This window comes from Glandiceps talaboti, chromosome 5, assembly GCF_964340395.1.
Source record: "Glandiceps talaboti chromosome 5, keGlaTala1.1, whole genome shotgun sequence".
Taxonomy (NCBI): Eukaryota; Metazoa; Hemichordata; class Enteropneusta; family Spengelidae; genus Glandiceps; species Glandiceps talaboti.
In genome coordinates this window covers 12639247-12663563 of record NC_135553.1, presented here as the reverse complement: position 1 = coordinate 12663563, position 24317 = coordinate 12639247, and the positions used below count along the sequence as shown (strand labels likewise).

The following is a 24317-nucleotide window of genomic DNA, read 5'->3' as shown; positions in this document are numbered from 1 at the left end:
TTTAGAAACCGAACACAACAAGCTCCTTGAGAATATCAGGCAGCTTGAAAAGGACAAAACCACGTTGGAAGAAGATTTGGCAGATGTCAAGAGTGATCTTCGATTTACAGAAGAACAAGCTGATTCTATTGAGAAAGACAATTTCAAATATGAGCTGAATATCGAGGACTTAACCAAAACCGTCAACGAACTCCAGAGCAAACTTGACGGCTACAAGAAAGTGGACACAGAAATGTTTTCGTTAAGACGTAATAATAGACGGCTGACGAAATCACTCACAAATGCCAACAAAGAAATAGAAGATTTGAAAAACCAGATTAAAGTACTGCAGAATGATGACGACACCCAGGAATTGAGTGACGTAGAAATTTATGAAGTACGTCAGGGAGGAGAGAATGAGAGATTCACAGAAGACATGACCACTGATAGTCTTCGTGATAAGGTGTTGACAACCAATGGTGTCACTTCTTTTGTGTCATGTGACTCTCCCGTCACTGAGAATGACGAGGAAGTGATGAAATGAATAGACTATGAACGGATTGGATATCTTTGTATTTCAACTCAAATATTTATAGAAATCATATACAACTTGAACAATTGTAAACGTGTAAATATTTTATGAACTTTTTAGAGCGAAGGAAGTTAAATAAAATTGTTAGACACAATGACAGTGTTCACATAAGCCTAGTTTCATCATGAATTTGATTGTATGGATCGATCGAAGGTTGGCTGAAAGGAGGGAGGGAGGGGGGACTGACGGAGGGAGGGAGCGAGGGGTGGATGAAGGGAGAGGAGGAAATGAGGAATGACAAACTTTACCTAACATCGCACCTATCTTCAGTATTGTGCATGCCATTCCTCCAAGATAGACAATAATCGTACTTTTAACATTTTTTTATTGTATGCAACTGTGAAAGAATCTTAAACTTCGGGCGTTACTTTGTCCAAAAAAATCCAAATTCATTCTCAGTTAAAACCAAAATCAAAAACAAAACAAAAATCAGGGGTCATTGTGCATATTTTTAACATAGAGGTCAAAATGACATCCAAATTAAAAATCTTAATAATGTAATATGGCCACTGATAACAAAATAAAAGAGTGTCCATTCGGTGAACGTACCCAAACATTTCTTTTATAATTTCAAACGGACCAAGAGGCAAAATCAGGAGAGCTTTTGAGAATTTTGACTTCCAGTGAAATTAGTCCCTGGGGTGCATTCTACATTTAAAACACTAAGTGTATAAAATACCTCTAGTGAAAACAAGAATAAATGTATGCACAAGTGTTTATAATGTCAACACCTGGCCTGCCATATCAAACAAATAAAGCAATAAGTCTTAAGAAAATTTACAAATGGAAAATGGAACCGAGACAAGAAGTGACAGAAATAAGTTGGTGGAAATGGCATATTGCAGACGACTTCATTAGCAGAATGTGGTTAAAGTTGAAAGGTCAAGTAGTTCTGTCTCAGGTTTCATTACATCGCATGCATTGCTTTATAGTCTGCACAGTTGGCGAGAAAGACATCAACGCTGCTGGTACATGGTCACCGCAGGGTTACAGTAAAGTGGTCATATGTATGAAAAGGGGTATATATTTTAGGTTTTCAATCTATAAAAAAACCTACTATTTGACATTATGTAAACATAAACTATATTTTCACTTGAACTATCATGTCTTGTCCTACTTTTGCTAGTACTAGGAATTGTACAACAACGTGAACTACCTTGTGTAGTGATATCGCCCTCTATCATAACACGCCCACTATTCGTGTTAGCCTCGATTTGGATGTAACCTTATTCTAGTAGTTTCTGCAATGACGCAGTTCAATAAAGTTCATGTTCACGTTCAACCTTTGCGTGTTTTTCTAACTAATATGTCCCCAACATAACATGGTGTCAGAAGTGGGATACTAGAAAACTATGGCATCGTTTCAAGTATCAGCACCAGATGGATTTGACTTTTCAAAGCCAAACGAATGGCCGAAGTGGATCCAGCGGTTTGATCGATTCTGCATCGCATCCGGTCTGTCAGCCAAGGATGGGTCGTCGCAAGTCAACACTATGCTCTACACAATGGGAGATAAAGCGGATGAAATCCTGCCGTCCTTTGAACTCACCGAAGAGCAACTCGCAGACATCACAGTCGTTAAAAGTAAGTTCGAAAACTACTTCATAGTCCGCCGAAATGTCATTTTCGAACGGGCGAAATTCAACAACCGTAAACAAGAGCCAGGCGAATCCGTTGACAGTTTCATTACGGCGCTATACGGACTGGCCGAACATTGTAAATATGGTGCCCTACGCGAAGAAATGATACGTGACAGGATTGTTGTAGGTTTACTTGATGAGAAGCTTTCTGAGAAGCTACAGTTAGATTCTACGTTGACTTTAGTAAAAGCTGTCGATCAAGCACGTCAAAGTGAAGCAGTAAAGAGTCAACAGCATACAATTCGAAGCCCTACAAGTGCCAGTAGTGACAACATGGATGCAGTGAAGTCCAATAAAGGGCGAAATTATAGAAAGAAACAACAGCCCAAAGGGAATGGGTTTCAACAAAAATCCGACAATACTTATAAGGACAGACGTTCCACAGGAAGACAAAATAACCAACGTGGCAATAAATACAACAACAACTCTAGATGTTCATGGTGTGGAAACCAATCCAACCACAACAGAGTTAACTGTCCAGCAAAGGACGTATGTTGTAATGCATGTAGTAAGATTGGCCATTTTGCAAAAGTTTGCAGATCAAAAAGGAACCATGACCAATCAAACCAACCAAAGCAAATGAATGTACTACAAGAGGCTGAATTTGAATCTGAATTCCTTGGTGAAATAGAAGCAACAGGAAGCAAAGCATGGATGGTAAATTTGTCTGTCAACAGTCAAAACGTACAGTTCAAAATTGACACAGGTGCAGATGTAACTGCCATATCAGAGAAGATGTTTAACGAAACATTCAAATCATCACAACTCCAGCCTGCTGACAGAATACTGTATGGCCCAGGACAAGTCAAACTGGAAACTGTTGGTAAAATAAAAGGAGTGCTACACTTAGACTCCAACCACAATGGCCGCCAGCATACAGCCAAGTCATGCCAAAATGTATATGTTGTGAAACATCTAAGTCAGGCGTTACTAGGTAGACCAGCTATAGAATCATTGCACATATTATCAAGAGCTAATCTCAGCAGTGTGTCAGAGAAACAGAATAAACTGGCAAAATACAAACAGCTATTTCCAGGCCTGTTTACTGGACTAGGCAAGCTTGAGGGTACATATAAAGTTGACCTCAGAGATGATGCATGTCCACATGCAATTACTACTCCAAGGCAAGTTCCACTTCCACTCATGTCAAAGGTTAAAGACGAACTGGTACGCATGCAAAACCTTGGGGTAATCAAACCAGTTGATCAGCCAACTGACTGGTGTGCAGGCATGGTGGTAGTGCCCAAACCAAACTCTGAACGTGTTCGTATATGTGTGGACCTGCAAAAACTCAATGAAGTGGTACGTCGGGAATTACACCCAATACCTGCAGTCGACCACATTTTAGCACAGGTACATGGAGCAAAGGTGTTTTCTAAACTTGATGCTAACAGTGGGTTTTGGCAAATAGATTTGGATCCTGATTCACAGCTACTTACGACATTCATGACTCCGTTTGGACGATTTGCATTCCAGCGGTTACCATTTGGAATTTCATCAGCACCAGAACACTTCCAAAAACGTATGCAGAAAATTCTTGATGGTCTGGAAGGTGTAATCTGTGAAATAGATGACGTCCTTATCTTCGGAGAAAATCAGAAACAACACGACATACGACTAATGAATGTCTTGCGCAGATTGGAGAAATCGGGACTGACATTGAACCAAGACAAATGTGAGTTTTCAGTAAAGTCAGTAAAATTTGTTGGCCATATCATTGGTGAACATGGAATCAGTGCTGACCCACTCAAAGTAAAGGCAATTGTTGAGATGGATAAACCCACCAACATTACTGAGTTACGGAGATTCTTGGGAATGGCAAACCAACTGAGTAAATTCACTCTAGACTTAGCAGAGACAACAAAACCACTCAGAGATCTTCTGTCAAAGAAAAATGCGTGGCACTGGTCTGATGCCCAAGACCAAGCTTTTCATAGAGTGAAGTCATTACTAAGTTCTACACCAATACTCACCTTGTTTAACACTAAATCAGAGACACTACTCTCTGCAGACGCTTCATCATATGGTCTCGGTGCAGTTCTAGCACAGAAGCAGACAGATGGACATTGGAGGCCAGTGGCATATGCATCACGAGCTATGACCAGTACAGAACAGAGGTATGCACAGATAGAGAAAGAAGCATTAGCTATCACATGGGCATGTCAACGCTTCAATAATTACCTGCTGGGTCTTCATTTCCATATTGAAACTGACCACAAACCACTTGTACCATTACTAGGAGGCAAGAGTTTAGAGGACTTACCCCTAAGAGTTCAACGCTTCCGCCTCAGACTGATGAGATACTCATATACAATCTCACATGTGCCAGGTACAAATATGGTTACAGCCGATACTCTCTCGCGTTCTCCACTGAAGTCATCACTGCAAACTGAAGATCATAAACTCCAAGAGGAAACAACAGCCTACATAGATGCTGTTTACCAGGGATTGCCAGCGTCTCAATCACGTCTGGAGCAGATTCGCAACTGTCAATCGAATGACCAAGTTTGTCAGCTGATTAATCAATACGTCAAAACTGGATGGCCCAGGTGGCCAAAACTGTCCCCTATCACAAAACCATATTGGCATGTAAGAGGAGAGTTAACCACTCATAACGGTCTTCTTCTGAAAGGTAGTAGACTAGTGATTCCAAAGGAAATGCAAGGGGAACTGTTACAAAGAATCCATGAAGGTCACCTTGGCATATCTAAATGTCGTGCACGAGCAAGAGTTGCAGTATGGTGGCCCGGTCTCAGCAATGAAATCAACAACTTAGTGAAAAGTTGTGAAACCTGCATTAAAAGTCAGAAGGATCGTGCCGAACCATTGATATCGACCGAATTTCCAAGACGCCCATGGCAGAAAGTTGGCACTGATTTGCTTGAATGGCATGGATCAACATACCTTGCACTCGTCGACTATTATTCACGCTATGTAGAGTTGTCAAAACTCTATTCCTTGTCATCAGCAGCAGTTATAAGATCTATGAAGTCTATATTTGCACGTCACGGAGTTCCTGAAACTGTAATGTCAGACAACGGACCACAGTATGCTTCTGTGGAACTTCAGGAATTTGCATTAGACTATGATTTTACACATGTGACAAGTAGTCCACATTACCCTCAGTCGAATGGCGCAATTGAAAGAGCAGTGCAGACTGTTAAGAAGTTGTTAACATCATTGGATGATCCCAACAAGGCGTTACTTGCATATCGATCAACACCACTAGAGAATGGCTACTCACCAGCAGAGTTATTGTTCAATAGGAGGATACGCAGTACAGTACCGATTCTACCAGATAATCTGGAGCCACACATTCCAGATTCATATTCACTGCGTGAGAAGGAAGAAGTATTGAGAAACCGCCAGAAACGTAACTATGACAACCGCCATCGTGTAGTGGAGCGCAGCAAATTATCGCCAGGAGATAAAGTGTATGTTAAAGGTGATAACGTTCCTGCAACCGTTGTTCGTGCTGCTGGTACACCTAGATCATATATTGTACAAACGCCGAAAGGAACACTTCGTCGCAACACTCGTCATCTAGCAATGCGACCAGAACGAAATGTTGATGTAAAAACTTCTACCCTGATCAATACTTGGGAAAAGAACATTCCGTCCGAAGTTCTACTTAGATCACCTGTTGTTAGACCAGAGACTCTTTCCAAAGGACAGGATGTGACAAAAGAAACTATGGTGAACGGAAGTGCTATACCCATACAGACAGCGGTACCAGATACCACAGGACAATACACTACGCGATCAGGAAGAATTGTTAATCCACCAAGTAAACTAGATTTGTGACATTAATATTGTGCATGCAATCACTATGCTTGTATTAGTCATGGACTGTTTCAAAAACACTCGTTATAGTTTTCATAAAAGACTAAGACAGCACAGTTTACTTCCAAGTGATTCACACTAAAAGTTGAACAATTTGTTTGTTTGAGTTCTTACTCATGTTACTGTTGACATTTCATAAAGTTTCAAAAAGTTCTTTGATCTATTGGATATTAGGCAAAGAGGACTCGACTTGGAAGGGAGATGTAGTGATATCGCCCTCTATCATAACACGCCCACTATTCGTGTTAGCCTCGATTTGGATGTAACCTTATTCTAGTAGTTTCTGCAATGACGCAGTTCAATAAAGTTCATGTTCACGTTCAACCTTTGCGTGTTTTTCTAACTAATATGTCCCCAACATAACACCTTGAGACTTCACTCTATTCGCAACATCTACTTTGTAGGTTCACACTTCATACGGCTTAATTTCAAATGTAAAACAGTTCGATATTTTTGGTACTCTCTGTTGTGATAAAACAGTCGGATAGAAACATAGAAACATATAAAAATCAGTAATTTTTTTCCGAATGGCGTTCAATCTAAAGGAGTCTTCAATATATCTAGAAAACGGTGAGAATCTATTGTTATTATTGTTGTTGTTGGTATATGTTCTATTTTGACTTTGACTACCCGTAGACTTCAAGGACTATCGCTACTGAACTATTCCGCTATCCTAACTGACCTTTTGATTTTTTTAATTTTCGCTCGAGAAAAAGGACAACGAAATTTTAAATCAAAATGTCAGTTTATGATAGCAAACAGCGTAGTAGCGCTAGTTCTTCGAATCTACAGTCCGGGTCTACAGTACGGGTAGGCTACTTTCGTGTATATTATCATGTACGTAGATAGACTATTAGCAAGTGCTTGATAAATTACATATGACAGGAGAACGAAATGGGAGCTCGATTTAATTACCCGCGCATGATTACGTCATATATACTTCGGACATGCTCGAATTTCCCGCGGTATTTACATTTTGCAAAGCGCATGTCGTCACTGTGGTGAGTCCCTTTAGGTCTTCCCTCAGACCACAAACTATTTTTAGAGGTCTGAGGGTCTTCCATAACAGCGACAACAACTTCACTGACGAAAAGAAATTTATTACAATAAACTAATTTGCAATTGTGTAAAATAATCACGCATATATCAACCTACTACAAATCAGGAAGTATAAATCTGTCCCCCCAACCCCAACCCCAGTAGGTGATTAGCTTCTTATCTCGCTCTCACCGATCACTCAACGACTCTATAGCTATAACCTAGGGAGTCTCACTTGGTCTTTGCATGATCCACACTCGTGTCGAGTTTCTCAGGTCACACAAACTTACCACACGGCAAACGTGCATACGTGCGTGTGTACAGCTCAGAAAATAACTGCTGGACTCTGAGGCGGGGCATTATGGGTATGAAACAATGTCAGGAGCTTCTTTTTACTCTCACTGCTGGCCTTTCTAAAATATGGTCGTCCCCCGTGGACCGATTTGTGAAAAAGTGAACCCCCTCCCCCCTGTAATTACTGAAGACTCCCTAATTTCCAAAATGCCTGGATAGTGTCGAACTGTGGCAAAGTACACAATCGGGTAATATTTTTAACGCTTTGTGGAGACGCAGGTGTTGTTTTTTTCTCTCATGACGGGATTGTAATGAAATGAGGACAAAGCAATATAAATGTAGAATGCTGTACAGGCAGGATCTAGGAATGCATGCTGGCGTATACGAATCTCGCGTTCGTTCGTTCGTTCGTTCGTTCGTTCGTTCGTTCGACCATACTCCTTGAAGCCCGGAATAAACGTTGAACTTCTCACGTACCTCCAATAAGGAGTTCAATTCCGGGCCTTATTTCGACACGTTGACGACGATTGCCCAAAACGTCTGATTGCAATGCTTATACTATTGGCGTAAAAACTTGCAATGGTAAGATTGGTTGAAACAAGTCGATAAAGCGCTGACGTTTCGTTATTAATCGTTCATTTTAGCAAACAATGCACTGTAGTCTAGAAGAAAAGAACAAACAAACAGTTATAGTGCAGTGCGCGCTATATTCAGAACCAATTCCAAAATGGAACAGAATCACATGCAATGGATGGGTTGTTTGTTATAAATTCCTATTGGTTTCGTGTTCCAAGGTGGAATATTATTTGTTCCTCCTTCTGCCTGAGAAGAAGTCCTTTTTTGCATTCGTACAATAATATATTACAGTCGAGAAAAGGACACACGATGTTTCGTCAGGTGTTAGAAAGCGTTGGAAAGAAATGGACGAATTTCACAGGTGGAGAAGTTGATAATATGTTATGGGATGACGAAGTTAACAAATATAGACGTGATATAATGATGTTCTCACGGCATTTGACTGGTAACGCAGACAACGACACGAAATCTGACGCCATTCAGAAGATTGGCCATCTGGCAAATAATGGTATGTACAGTATACTAGTACACATGTTAGGAGTCCAGACAAGTGCATCGCCTCCTCGGTGGTCGGATCCTTGTCGAGCCTTTATCAGTTTATTCTTGAAATGAATAATTGAATCCTGAAAATTTCAATTCATATATAACACAATGAAAGCCGGTTGACCTGGAACAGAATGCTGTCTGCCTGTACAAAAATGATACAGTGAAAAAAATAACATTGCTACATGTTATCGTATTTATAATTATGAGAGTACGATCACCCTGCGTAATCAATTACAAACGATCACCCTGCGCATGCGTGATCACCCACTTACGGAGTATCTCAAACGTTAGTGACCACTTCACATATCTCATATAGGAAAACATATTGTAATACTGGTTTATACATAGAAACATTGTTAAAATAGTGATATGTAAATTACCCTCGTTCATGTTTGTCAGTGTTTTATTATGTTTTTGTGTATTTACTTTCTTTTTTTTGTAAAGTATAACATAACTAATTAAGCCTTGGCCCCTGTGGTCTAACAGGTTGTTTTTTCCTTGTCTGTTTCTTCAATGTTAACTGACTCTTGTCGTATTTCTTGTATTTTGCCGTAGGTGGACCCGACACAGCAAAATTGGCTGGAACACACATTGCAACATTACTAGACATACTCAGCGTACCAACAACGCCAACTAGTGTCGACGTCAAAATAGCAGTCATCAGAGCACTGGCAGAAATCTGTTATCAGAATAAGGACAATCAAGAAAAAGTCATAAATCTTGGCGGTGTCAAAATTCTGATGAATGTTATCCTCGTTCCAGACCTAAAAATTTTATCGAATTGGGCGTGCTACACTCTGGCCTGCCTCACAGTCAATAGGGTGGATATTCTACAGGAACTATACGAACGTCGCTTGGATTTACATTTGGCCTTGAAAATTATCTCAGAATTCTCCTGGAAATCGTGGCCACGAAACATGGCACGTGTATTGATAGATATTCTAGGTTTTGAATCTCCTTCAACACATAAATAACCGATGCTCGTACAAGCGTTCAATCAAACATTCCCAACCATCACCTGTGACCTACCGCTTGGTGGAGCCTGAGACCACTAATTTCTATATAGTGGTCTGAGGTAGATAGAGACCAACCAACGTTTGGAGTGGACGATCACTGAGAGTGTCAACAGTCAGACGCTTGACAAATCCACACCGCAAAGTTTAATATGGTCAACATATTTACAGTCGCCGAGACGTCCATATATGGCATCGAACGTTACGATTTACAACTCCATATCTTTCGGAGATCACGTTGGCATCCAGACTAACAGTCAACCCTGTTTATATTCGATTTTTTATGCTGAAGAGAATACAACTGGAGTGATTTGGGGCTATGAGCAAATATTGAATTTTACTAATTTTGATTTCTTGTCCCCACATTTTCACAATTTGTGCTTCAGCGTTTTCCACTGCATGCACCTCAGTAGTGACCCAGCGACCGTAGACAGCCTAAACTATACAAGTAATGCCAACACAACCTATCGTCAAATTTTGACTAACATTGCAAACTAGAATTCGAATGACTTAGATTATTATATTTTAATAGTCTAGTTCCTATACGGTATCATTACGATTTACACCTCCACTCACAGTATAGTCAAAATCGTTACGCTAGAAGTCGTGAGATGCATGAGGTGCAATTTAAAATACACCCACAGCCACCCACCCACACAGTCATTCATGTCTTTGTTGTTAATCAATCACAAATTTCAAACCAATAACACAGTCTATACTTATGTTAGTATTTATTGGGGCAGTTAATGTATGTAATGTCCAAAATAGGGTATATTCAGCTACTTATACACTGTTTACGTCACTATAACAGTTGTGGTTCACTGATTGGTTGAACAACTTTTTGTGCTGATTGAGCGACTTTGACCAGACGGGGTTTAGTTAGAAAACATGTTGTCATCCAGACTATTTTTTTTTAAATACTGTATCATTATTATTCAAATTGAGTTTGGAAATCCAAAAGTCAACCCTTTCACTGTTGGTGTAGCTCAGACATTAGCATTGCATAATCGCAATACCCAAAAAAATACACATGAGCACAGATCTATTTTGTGAAAATAAAAGTATACAAAAAAGGCCGAAGAAACCCTATATATGACTGTACATGGAGTACTTGGTTCATTTATTATCGCAAAATCGTCGATACACATCTAACATGTTGCCTTGATAAGACGACATTAACATCTTTACTGATAAGAAATTTACATATCTGAAGGGCTTGTTTAATAGTGGTATTTATCCTTGCCCAGGAATGTCAAAAAGTTATATCAAGACCTTCCATCTCTTTCTTATATACGTCGTCTATACGTTCACTATCAGCCACAGTTAACACATTCTTCCAATCTCCTGGAATACCTGTAGAATTATACAAACAAAGTCAAAACTAACCGTTACGATAGGTATTTGCACGTTGCGTGTTTGAAATACATGTATAACATTTTATGCATTTTTTTCAAGTTTTTTTCAAGGTCTTACGTCATACTGGCGAACAAAATACCAAATACATACCCTGAATTTGGACGCATTCTATCCATGCATAATACTACATACTCTGGCAATCGAGGTCTCCGTTGACTAAGATAAGACACAAACTATAAACAATTATAAGTTGTATAGTTGATGTTGATATTGATATTGATATTGACAGTAGGGGTGGCGTTTCTAGCTGAGTTCCATGATCTTGCTGATTAAGGACTTCCAATGTTTACATTATCTTTACATCAATAGGTGATTAGATTGGCACCACAACAAAGGCACCCCTATCACCAACTTGTGTACTCTACCACATTGAACAATAATAGTTTTGGGATGTTTCTATCTTATAGTAATTCAAGATCTCGACTGCCAGAGTAGTACATGTACTTGTTTTTTGTTTGTTATTTCAAGAGGGACCAGGAACAAGCTTCCGAATGGCAAAGCAACGAATTGGAGGATTTACATGTAAATTAAAAGAATCACCTTTACGCATAATTGTATGGTGCTGGTTTCCGTCACTGAGAGTTCGTTTGTTTACATTGGGGTTTTTCACCATACAGCCAAATCGACATAATTCAGTTATCTCGGTAATCTTTGATGGAGACAATGGCCTTTGAAGTAGAAACAGTGCTAATCTTGAAATGGTGCCCTCAAGGTCCTGTGAATGAGAAGCCATGTGAAAAGATGTAATACAACTGAATACAAATCAAACACTTGTACACTTTAGGTTGTGGAGCGTCATTTTTACCTTCTGTATAAATATGTATCCGATTACATAGTAAGGATGAAACGTCTGTCTGTCTGTCTGTCTGTCTGTCTGTGTGTGTGTGTGTGCGTGTGCGTGTGTCTGTGTGTGTCTGTCTGTCTGTCCGTCCGTCCGTCCGTCCGTCCACCCGTCTGTCTGTCTGTCTGTCTCTCTGTCTGTCTGTCTGTCTGTCTGTCTGTATGTCTGTATGTATGTATGTATGTATGTATGTATGTATGTATGTATGTATGTGTGTGTGTGTATGTATGTATGTATGTATGTATGTATGTATGTATGTATGTATGTATGTATGCATGTTTGCCTGTGTGTCTGTGTGTCTGACTGTGTCATCCTTTTCTCAAAAACGGCTGGCTCAATTGAAACGACATTTGGTGCACATATTCTTTAAGGTAATGGCTAGAACTGGTTGTCGTTCTAATGTCTCGTTTGCATAATTATTTATTTTCAGTAATTACGCTATAGCTTGAGAATGCACACTTCAAATTCAATATAATTTGGTACATACCTCAAACAAAACCAGGGGCACAATCTTGTTGATGTAGTTTTCAATTTTAATGATTTTCAGTAATTAGGCTATATATGAAGACTTGCAAGCTTCAAATTCTATATAATTTGGTCCATAGATTCACGATACCAGGGAGTACTCTTATAACGTTAAGTTTATTTATGTAACTCTTTGTTTTAATGAGTCATTTGCATAATGAGTCATTTGCATAATGAATTCAATATAATTTGGTACGTACTTCAAAGATAACTTATCACACATGTTTTGAAAAGCTTGGTGACGTAGCTTTCAGTTTTAATGAGTAATATGCATAATTAATGATTTTCAGTAATTAGGCTATATTTTAAAAATGCACTCTTCAAATTCAATTAATGTTGGTACACACACGTGTAGGGTCTATGTTCAAATATAAGTAATCGTATATATTCTGTTACATTCCAACAATTATTGTGAGTAGGAACGAAAATCTAAAGACTTTGCCCTTATGGAAGGCATTCAGTTTAAATCTGGTATGATTTTACATTGTACACTGTATGCGCCAAGGAACACTGAATTGAAACTTGTCCCTCTTTATTTGTTTAGCGGATGTCCTTGTCATCGATACACATTGTGTCATGGGCGTCAACAGACATGAATAAATCATACTATTCAAGTGTCTAGTTCCTTAAAAAAAACATCCTCGGTGTTTCTCGGCAAACGAGCACACGTACTCTAAAATCATCACCTGATTCTCCAGATCCTAAATGTTACAAAAATGCCCAACGTTTTGAGTTTATCCACCATACTAACAATTCGCGATCCGTGTTATAATTTTATCTATAAACAAGAAGTCTTGTTCGATCGTCTGCTGGCCCGTTCAGTAGCGAGATTTCAGTAGCGAGATTTCCCACCAAACGAACATGAACAATGTTGTTGTCTTTAAATCATATAATTATGACAGAATTACCTTTACGATATCGTCATACTTTAGGAAGATAACATTGTCATCTTTGCAGTGAGGTAACCAGCCTTTGGTGTGAGCAAACCAAGATCCATGAATAACTGTAATAAAGGTAAGATACAGTAAAACGATCAAATGTGTGTACATTTTGATTTGTACATCATGAGCTGTATTCTCAAGTTTTTTCCGACGACTTTTAGCTCCAATGGGAATATGAATTTTATGATGCTGACGTTTTGATTCTGTCACCGCGCGAGCATGCATGTGTGTTTGCTTTTGTTCATGTTTTGTCTCTGTCTGTCTGTCTGTCTGTCTGTCTGTCTGTCTGTCTGCCTGCCTGCCTGTGTCCTTGTTAGTGTCATCATTTTCTCAGGAACTACTGCTGTCAACGTAATGAAATACGGTTGACATATTCTTAGCTGGTTATGCCTAGAACTGATTAGTACTGCATGATTAAAATTCGCCCATACCAATCACCCTAATTAATTTGCATATTGTGTAACTTTTGTTTTTCCATTTACTTACCTTAAATATAAAAAATATTGATTATGTGGGCTATAACTTGGCAGATCTGCTGCTATCAGATTGCATGAATGGCGTGACAAATCGCGTATTTTCTAAATGTCAAAATTATCTCAAACACTCTTCTTGAGTACCCAAACTGGAACTGACGTGACGTGGCATGGGGTTCTGTTATCATTACATATATTTATTTGAAACGGTAAATTTCGGTATTGCACTTCAGTGAAAATACGATATACCAATAGTGTGAGCGCGCACCAGTGTAGATAATCTCTGGTACATATATGTGTAATTATACCTAGCAACTACGTCTAGAAATTGTTAGTTATTTCGTACATATGTTGATGTCTAATAATTTCCATCATATTATTTTCTAACTTTTTTTTGTCTGAAGGATTTTCATTGATTGACTTGGAAACAATGCTGGGCAAAATTTCATGTCACGTGTAAATTGTGTATGCATTAATTTGCATAATTAGCATTATAAAGATTGATTGTCCAAATCAACTCAAATGAATTGAATGTTCTTCATAACGTCTATGCATATCATTATTTTGACTGATTTGCAACATTTCGTATATCTTTATTATTATTCTGTTATAATTAATTCGTTGAAGAATATTTACATAAAGTTCGAAATACACTCTTTTCATATTGTTAATGCGCATTTATAAATTTAGTTGGGGCGATTAGTACCGTCATAAAACCTTACGTACCTTCGCCTTGGAGAAAATCATCCAGGAATTCATGAAAAGACTTATCAGGGTAAAACGGTATACAAAAGTTATAATAAGAAACCAAAACGTCTTTTGGATGTCTTAAAACATACACAATCTGAAATAAAAGAAGACAATATGATCGCCTTGTAAGATATCGGTACGTTTCGATTACGAATTCTCTACAAAGAACGCATACATTGCTAATAGTGTCAGTTATTAACTTATCCTCAAATATTATCAAGTCGGTGTAGCCTGCTTCGTCACGTCTATGATATTGTTGTTGTTTTCGAAAGCGAAGGGGCAGTGTTTTACTGTTGTATATCATATGGTTCAAAGTATTTTTATGCACGCGTACACTACTATTTGTATGGTCAGTAATTTGCACTTCGACGAACATGATATGCGTGATCAGTTTAAAGATTCAACGCAATCAGGCCTCCTGTACAGATAGTTTACATGAGAATTATTAAAGCATCGTCGTAAATTCACAGACCTCTTTGCGGCATCGGGACATTGCAACATTAGCCGCCACACGAGATAATATTATTTTTCGTTGACTCTGATGCACCCTTATTACAATGCTGTACTGTACTGTACTGTACTGTACTGTACTGTACTGTACTGTACTGTACTGTACTGTACTGTACTGGACATGTACTGTACTGTACTGAACTGTAGCAGATGAGAGAAATTGTGGCTAAATATTGGGTTGATTAGATGGCTCATACATTGTTTAAACGTAAAATGATATACCTTCGGTTTCTTTTCAAATATCTGTTTTGGTGCCAGCTCCACGGGTAAGTGGGTTTTGATGAGTCTAGGTGACGGCATGGACTCAATAATCTTGTAATTTGGTTGGTCTTTATTCAATGGTGACACCTCCAAAAAAGGAAACGATTCCCTTATATCTGTATTCGATATCAGTTTTGTATCGCCATCATGATTCACGATCAGACGGACAATTTGTTGTGTTAATGTAGTACCTAATTAAGAAACAAATGAAGCATGTCTTTATATACATATTTGAATTTATCCATTAAACAAACAAGCTTCCAGGCAGCAATTACCCAATAGTAAGCTCACGTGTCCGTACGGTCACGTGTTCACAGTACCGTAGCCTTGGGGGGGGGGGGTAGCTGCCCCCTCCTGAGATTTTGGAAAAAAGAAAGAAAAAAACAACTTTTTGAATACATAGTGATGTTATTAAAATCGTTATTTACGTGACGATTCCTAGCACATGCGCGATTTAAATTGATAGTTCACTTAAGTCAAAAGTGACTGTACATTGACATTGACAGACAGACAGACAATACTATAGTAAGTACTAAATACCTGATCTTGGATATGTTGACACAAATACGTCATCTTCCCTTATTTCAAATCCCTCCAAGTTTTCGAGTGTTGATTTCGGAAATAGATTCGAAAGGAAGTAAACTCCATTGTAGTGATAGGGTTGACCAACCTCAACGGACGACATATCCAAATTGGCACTTGACAAATCAATAGTATGATGATATATTAGATTGTCAAATGTTACGTCCAGAGCTTGGTATGTTCTGATGGCAAAGATAACAAACAAACATACATGTATCATATGTACAATGAAAACAGCACTACAGGACCGGGCTGTTGCGTAAAATGTGACCCTCCCTCATTTTCCTTTCTCTAAAATATGACCTTTCCCCTGTTAAAATATTTCGAAAACATGGTTTAAGCGCTGTCAGACATGGAATGGGAATATAGTCCAAGAATCAATGGTTTAAAGGAATTAATCCCACCATTGCCACCACGTTGAAATGTTAAAGGCATTAATTATTTCTCCAATTACTACTGCCACCTCAGTGTATATGTGTAAAGACACTGTTCACTATATGCCACATGGTTGTCAGCAGTGATTTGATGATATGGTCTGACATTATGATACCTAACCCTAACCCTAAGCCATAATTTAAGGCAAAATTGGGCTGTTCATTACCATGGTTACAAGCATGATATAGTAAAAGTGAAATATGTTTTGAGCCCCTCATTTACATAGCTAATAGCAATGCAAAGAACAGTGTCAACAATCAAAACGAGATTAATTTTTGAGGCGTCACTAAGTGTGCACCCACCGGCTGTATTGCATGGAGTTGGCATACAACTATGCATAGATGACAATATCACAAAATAATGCTAAGTTAGACAATACAGTTAGTCAAAGTAAAAGTAAAAGGTTTTTGTACAATGCTGTACTGTACTGTACTGTACTATACTGTACTGCACTGCACTGCACTGTACTGTACTGTACTGTACTGTTAGTTGTTTTCATTGTACATATGATACATGTATGTTTGTTAACCCCATTTTCTAAAATGTGGCACTCTGATTTCTAAAAAGTGAACCCCCTAACCAACCAACCAACCCCCCCCCCCCCAGCCATCTCACCTTGTAATTATGAATATATACTAGTAGTCCTGTGGGGGGGGGGGATTGGTCCATAAGAGAGAGGAAGATGCTAGATGTACTAGACGTTCTGTTACCAAGCAAGCTACTATGTATACTAACAGTCGTTGGAATTCAACAGTTGAAACATTGTGTGTAATAATAGGAATAATTCAATGTTAGCCTGATATTAAATCTGTTTTAAAGGAATGCTCAAAATTACACTTTACATTTAATATATATTGATACATATAGTAGTCTAGGTTATACCCAGACTAACATATACGTTGCATCAAAGGTCAATGAAAGTTGGTGCAAAAAATCAGATCAAGTGATTGGTACATTCCATGCTTGTAAGTGTGGATTTCCATCATTGGGAGCGCATCTACCACTACACATCTAAATGCGCATGCTTCATATGAGCGGTAATTAAAGTCGGTAATTAATGGTTGTCAAGGGAGATATAATTTGAGTGATTTGGAGTATTTATCATAGACGTTTTCAACAGAATGTGAACATATTCGAGTACTTGTATTGTTAGATTCGTATCTATAAAAGAGAAGGTGAAATTTGCCCAATAAATTAAATCAGATGACGGATCTTTGGATCCGAATGTGAATGTGAATGTGAATGTGAATGTCAATGTCAATGTCAATGTCAATGTGAATGTGAATGTGAATGTGAATCAAAAAAATTCAGTCTTTACCTGACCTGACCTGGCCTCATTAGGCCTGTACCTGTGTTTTGCACCGACCGAACCTTTTTTTAACAGTATTGTTTTATTATAATGTGCGACCGAGAATCAAATGGAAAAGCTACCTCTCACCTAGTACATACTCTAGGAGGTCAACGTGGCAAAATGAAAGTCCTCATTTTTACACATTGTTGAATATGGTAAATGCAACATGTGTATGCCTCACAAAGACTACAAATCATGCAGATATATTGTTACAGAACTGTCGATAGGTCAAAATTATTATCTTTATCACCGCAAGAGATTATTTCAGACTTTGAGTTTCCGACAAGTCCATTGCTTTCTGTAACCCCTCATATGATGTTGATGCTGATGGCTGTAGAAAGACGGACGCGCGCACACACAATCTTGACCGGAGGAAGGTGGACACGGGCGACACATATGTATGTCTGTACTGTGAGGCAGAGTTACTTGTGGGCCAATATTCTATTCAAGAATGGTCCTTCAATCGCGTTACGAATATTCTTAATATTTAAGTAGTCGGTGGATGCTCCCGTAAAACGATATATATATAGGCTATAGCGCAACAATATTATAAGCTAAATCTCAAACGATTTCAATGAGAATGAAACTCACCTCCATTCACTGCAAGTTCAACTATGATTGATGTATGCAAGTATAATCAGCTCCCTTCACAGATCACGTATGTAACTAGGCTGTAAGTACAAACAGTCGTATCGGGCTGAACAACACGACGTATCTTAGGGAGCCTTTATTATTTACAAGGGGGAGGGCCGGAGGAATCGGGGGTGGGTCTGTTCTTGGGGAGGGTCATATTTTGCATTACAATGTTTGGGGCAACGTCACATTTTACAATCCGTAGTTTTGTGACCAACTTGAAGATTCAATTATTGTCAATTTGCTTTGTGTGTTTTGAGATGTAAAAGTGAAATGAACACTCAACATTTATTTTGAAGGTTCCCTTACAGTTTAGTAGGTGACATGTTGTGTGTAGTTGACTACATGTGTCACACCGACTGACCCAATTCCAAAAGTCAGACTAGTTCAAATAATGTGTCTAGCTACGACATTATGTACAGGTCAGACTAGACTCTCTCACAGCACAGGTATTTGTTTCCCTAGACTCTCTCACAGTCCTCGGAGTTTCGCTTTACTAAAATTGACGCTAAATGAATTATTTTATATGAACCGATATCATCTACATTCGAATAACCTTGTACTGTGCGCCCTCATCGACCACATAGAGTTCGATTTGCACAATCATAATCATGATTTATCAATCACAATCATGATTTGCGTTTGATAAATACCAATCACAATCATGATTGGTAATCATAGTAATCATGTCCTGAACCCAATCTGATTAAAATCCGATGTAGATGTCGGCTAATCGTTCATTGTTATTTTACCTTCGTTATTTTGCCTGAATTGACCTTCTTGGTACATGTTTACATTTTTTAGCCTGATAGCCTCCTCTAGTATAGGAGGCGATCAGGCTAAAAACGTAAACATGTACTACGAAGGTCAATTCAAGCTAAATAACGATGGTAAGATAGCAATGCACGATTAGCCGACATCTACATCGGATTTTAATCAGATTGGCCCTGAACCATGATTGCCGTGATTACAAGATGGCGGACAATGTAATCATAGGGGGATCGCGCGCCCGTGGCTGACAGCAAGTTAGAAATGATGGAAAACATTATGTAAATAAATTGTGTTCGGTCAGATTGGTAATTTGTTATCATTGTAATCATTTTGACGATGTATAATCATTTAATTTATCGGACATGTACGAGTACGGATATATATAGCTGGCATCGGTACATACAAAATAATTCGTTTAGCTTTAATTTTAGTAAAGCGAAGCTCCGAGGGCTGTGAGAGAGTCTATTGTTTCCCCGAGATATGTATCAAAATATTTATATCAGAATACAATAAAATGTCGATAATATCGTTAATATTGACGTATTTAGCCAATTATATATGAAAGGGGTAAAATTACACTTGTTTCTGTGATCGCACAGGTCCACTCACCAAGAAAGAAAACACAAGGTAGGAAAGAGAACCGCCACTACCACAGGCACTCGAATCAATATATGTATGTAAATAAGTCTTATTTACATACATATATTTTTTTTAATCATTCGAGTGCCTGTGGCCATTACCGTACGTAAACAGGATCTTTCAAAAACCGGCCGTTTTACTCAGCAAACATTTCGAAAATTTTACCTTCGTCACTTACTAATTCCCAAATTTAATAATCTTCCGATAAATCGTGTTGTTGTTGTTGTTGTTGTTGTTGTTGTTGTTGTTGTTACAATCGGTCTATGCCTACAAAGATATCAACCGATTCCTGACGCCATGTAGGAGAATTGGAGCAGATAAATTTTTTCTAACTACCTTCTGAGAACTGATTGGATATCGATGTTTACATATGGTAAATGGAGAGAGCCGCTATCGGCCACCAGGCCTTACTAGTAACATGTGCTGCTGTTACATAAAGGTCTATGGACAATATGCAAAATAGGTAGTTAGAAAAAAATAAGTATTAAAGTGAGTGGAAATACAATTTTTCACATTTCGGCTGCACTTTGTATCTGTCATGTAGGTACGTTTTGGATTTAGTATTAAATGAATGCAAACTGGTACAAGTGGTAGCACATATCTTTCGGGGTGTGTGTGTGTGTGTGTGTGTGTGTGTGTGTGTGTGTGTGTGTGTGTGTGTGTGCGTGCGTGCGTGCGTGTGTGTGTGCGCGTGCGTGCGTGCGTGCGTGCGTGCGTGCGTGCGCGTGCGTGTGTGTGTGTATGTTTTGTTGATGTTAGGCTGCTTTCACAAAAACTTGGTGGGGGGTCGGGAGATTTGACGGGGTACTCGAAAAAATATGCATAGTGTTGGGGGTATCTGAAAGAATAATGTGGGTCATAGGGGCATGTGCATCAAGGAAACTATTGAACAGAAATCAAAGACTCAGTTGGACAGCTAGATCATGTAACAACAGTTATAAATAGTCTATTAATCAAGTAATGGCAATCCGATTTTCTTTTAGGCGTATTAGAGAGGTTTTTGTCTTCAGATAAAAACTAAGAGCCTCCACGTCCATGTATCCTCAAACATAAAGAAATAGTTTTAAAATAATGACAAAATATTTTCAAACGTGAATATCTAGTCATGTTGCTATCAATTGAAAAATGATCACATGCCTACTTCAAAAACATCTGAGCTAAATAAAGAACAATGACAAAGTTCCCAAATATCTCAGTACGTGCGAAAAGGACAGAAACAGTATTACTAAAGTCACGTTATTTTAATTTTTGCAAAGAGAATGTATGGTGGCCCTCAGGAGACAAATGAAAACTAAATTTGTGGTATACATAATTGATTTTTGAGAGCAAAATATTTAATACAAGGATAACACTTTTCTTTCATATGACAAGACAATAATTATTTTGGGTCAAAATAAAAAATCATAGCAAACAATTACAATTTCTGTGACCTTAAACATTTTAATATATGCGAAAGCAACCTGAGGCTCTAAACTGTAGATTTTATGCGTAAGTTTATAGTTATATCTAGGTTATTACCCACAATCACAATTCTGAGAGTTGTGGAAAACAGCTAGCCCAAAACAATTACAAGCATAGAATATAGGCCCGTGCTTTGTGCCCTAGCTAGTCAATGCAGGGGCATGAGGCAACAATTTTGGTGAAACTCGAAAATGATAATGATGTGATACAGTTAATAAAGGCCCAAGTTAGCTATAAGTCACATTTACATACGTACTTCTTTATTTATAGTATATTTTAATAAACTCATTATACACGTTTGTACATATTTGTTATTTTGGGTATAAGGCCAGAAATGGAATGATTAAAAATATTATATGTATGTACTTGTACACTTTCTGGTCTTTTAAAACAATGAAACATTTTTAAAGAATAAAGAAAAAGAAAGCGCCCAAACACACTAGTGGTATTTTTACTACAGTGCAATACCGAAAACATTATTACATACCTACATGTGCACACAGATCAACAAATATGAATACAGTAATATAAACAGAACCCTGTGCCAAGTGCGTTCACTGAAGTGCGGGTGCTCGGGGCTATTTGCACTCGTGCTTGCAAAGTTTTCTTGTAAGTACCCCGAGTACTAGTACGCCACACTTGCACTCACGTGTCATGGGGTTCTGTCTTTGGGTTTTATTTCGAAATTCATTTCATTTCAATTTCCGAGAAAAACATTTTTTTCCTCAGTCAAAAAGAATATATTACAATTCTTTTCATTATACCTTAACGCCATTGAAATGGAGATCTGGAATCAGATGACCATCAAAATCAATTGGTCCTTGACTCATAGGCAACTTGAACTTGAATCTTTCCACTAGAACTCCTCTAGTTAGGAGGCCTAGGCCTAAATCCAGCCATCCCTTTTTTGTCGAGATAAAATTATGTATGTACTCTGTAACTTTGGTTTTGAGAAATATCTCCTGCAATTAAAAAAAACCCAGTGTTAAATGTAGATTTCGGATAATATTCAAATTGATTTGGGGAGACGGTGTACTCCTAAGATTCCTGTAGATGAAAGATTCTGTAAATTTTGTCAAATATGATAGAAGATGAATTTCTTCATTTTAATTCTTTGTTCTCATTATGCACTGGGGAGAGGGACACTTTTTTCTTCTTTGTCATTGAATAATTCAAATGTTCATTCCTTAAAATGACAAAAATAAATTTTTGCACGTTTTTACCTCTGATGATAAACTTCCTCTTGGAAAATTTCTTGTCTTGTTAATATAAACAGTCCTCCAGCAGTTGATTAAATGACTTTTGTATTCACTTTTTATTTCTGTATGTTATTTTTGTATGCTTTACCATGCTTTCTATGGCTTGTTGTAATGCAATAAAGATTGATTGATTGATTGTAACAGACGATTAAACGGGGTGAAAACACAGGGGCACGTATTTTTACTTAGATTGTCGCCCTGGATTGCCGTTTTCTTAGGAAAATATCGTACGAATCCTGCTGCTACAAATGTATCAATCTCTATACTAGTAGAAATATTACAGGTAGGAATATATAGTCAAAAGGTTGTTATATTTAGTCTGTATAGTAAATTCATTCATAAATTTATGTAGTTACTAAACATATTTTGTTTTTAAATCATACAGATTAATTCGAGTACCTCTGCTCATGGAGGTCCGGATTAAATACCTCACATCCATGGTGTGAGTCATCGGTGAACATTACCCATGTTACGTCATCATTTTCATTACGTAACCAATGATTGCATATCTCAATACGACAGCAAACGGGCCGAGCGCGAGGCAATTGCCTTACCAGATAAAGCTCCGATTGTATTCACCAACAACGTTAGCCACCTGTCGAAGGCAAAGGTAAGCATTCTTATGTTTCCCATTGATTCAGAGCTAGAGACAAGATTCGCAGCGCCCCAGGCGATCGAACGATTATTTCGTCACCACCACATTATTGGTGTGTACGAAATATATTAAAGATGGCTGACGCGACGCTACATGGAATGATTTAGTAGATCATAGATATTAACATATCATTTGAAGTTCATCTGTATTTTGTCCTTCATAATTTAGTTACTGTCTAGGGAGACCGTAGATTAATGTAGTACCCAGACTTGAAATGCACGTGTACAATGTTGCCAGGATCGTCATGTCAGCAGACGTCTTGGTGTGGCTGCAATAATAATAGTAATTTTAGTAGCGTTTGTTGTTATTTTGAGGAGTTTTCCTTCTGTGTTGTGCTCTCTTTCGTTCCGATATTTGACTGGAAACAAACGCTACAATTCCGGTCGGTACAAATCACAGGTACAGGCCAGGCCAGGTCAGGTATAGACTGAATATTTTTGGGGGATTCATATTCTCAGTCAGATCCAAAGATCTGTCATATGTTTTTATTTGCAATATATATTGGTTTTCATGGCAAATTTCATCTTTTCTTTTATAAATGCTAATTCAACAATGTAAGTACAGTAAAACGTCGATTATCCGAACGCTTACGGGGACATGCATTTAGTTCGGATATGCGGTCAGTTCGGATATGCGATCTGCATCGAGATGAGACTGGGCGGGGTCAAAAGGTCGCACTCATACAGAATGAACGTACACGTACACTGCATATCCCGTGACTTACACATGTTACATGCACTCTCAGACAAATGAAACGTACCGTACTCCATAGAAACCTTTTTAATGAACTGTACTTATTTAATACTAAAACTAAATAAAGAGTTGAATATGATAGGAAAACGACATTGTGAATTGAATATGTGTAGAAGAAATCAAAAGACGTATTTACAAGAAAGACGACGACGTGGTGGACAGCTGATAAGAACGCACTGTTGTCATGGTTGCATCTATAAATAGTGTTCACTGACATGTAAATGTAATCAAATTGTATCAATGTGTACAAACGATGTGTCCGCAAGTTAGCCACTCAATTAGAAAAAAAATAAAGTTCAGAAAAACGAAGTCAGGGTTTCTGTTTCATTGCACGGCTGTCTGCTGCTTTTCTGTGTAAACTACGGAGCAATAACAACTGGGTAGGTTCACAATCAGGCTGCGACTCTAGCCATAACAAACAAGGAGAAAACATAGCTGTCGCTTCGCCGTGCGATGGTACTGGTTCACACGGGACATCGTTTTCTTTATCTTCAGTTTCACGATCAAGTGAGGATTCCTTCCTAGACATCGCAGATTTAT

The 24317-nt window shown here is 38.2% G+C and overlaps 1 protein-coding gene across 1 annotated transcript; it reads right to left on the bottom strand.

Annotated features, from left to right (window-relative positions):
• Nucleotides 1–10773: 10773 nt before the first annotated feature.
• LOC144435362 (sulfotransferase 1C3-like) lies at nt 10774–15923 on the bottom strand. The gene is made up of 6 exons (XM_078123958.1): nt 15779–15923; nt 15200–15429; nt 14444–14561; nt 13212–13306; nt 11478–11652; nt 10774–10874 (listed from the first exon to the last, which is right to left on the bottom strand). The coding sequence occupies exons 1-6, from the start codon at nt 15921–15923 to the stop codon at nt 10774–10776; spliced, it is 864 nt and encodes a 287-aa protein (XP_077980084.1).
• Between the last annotated feature and the right edge of the window lie 8394 nt (nt 15924–24317).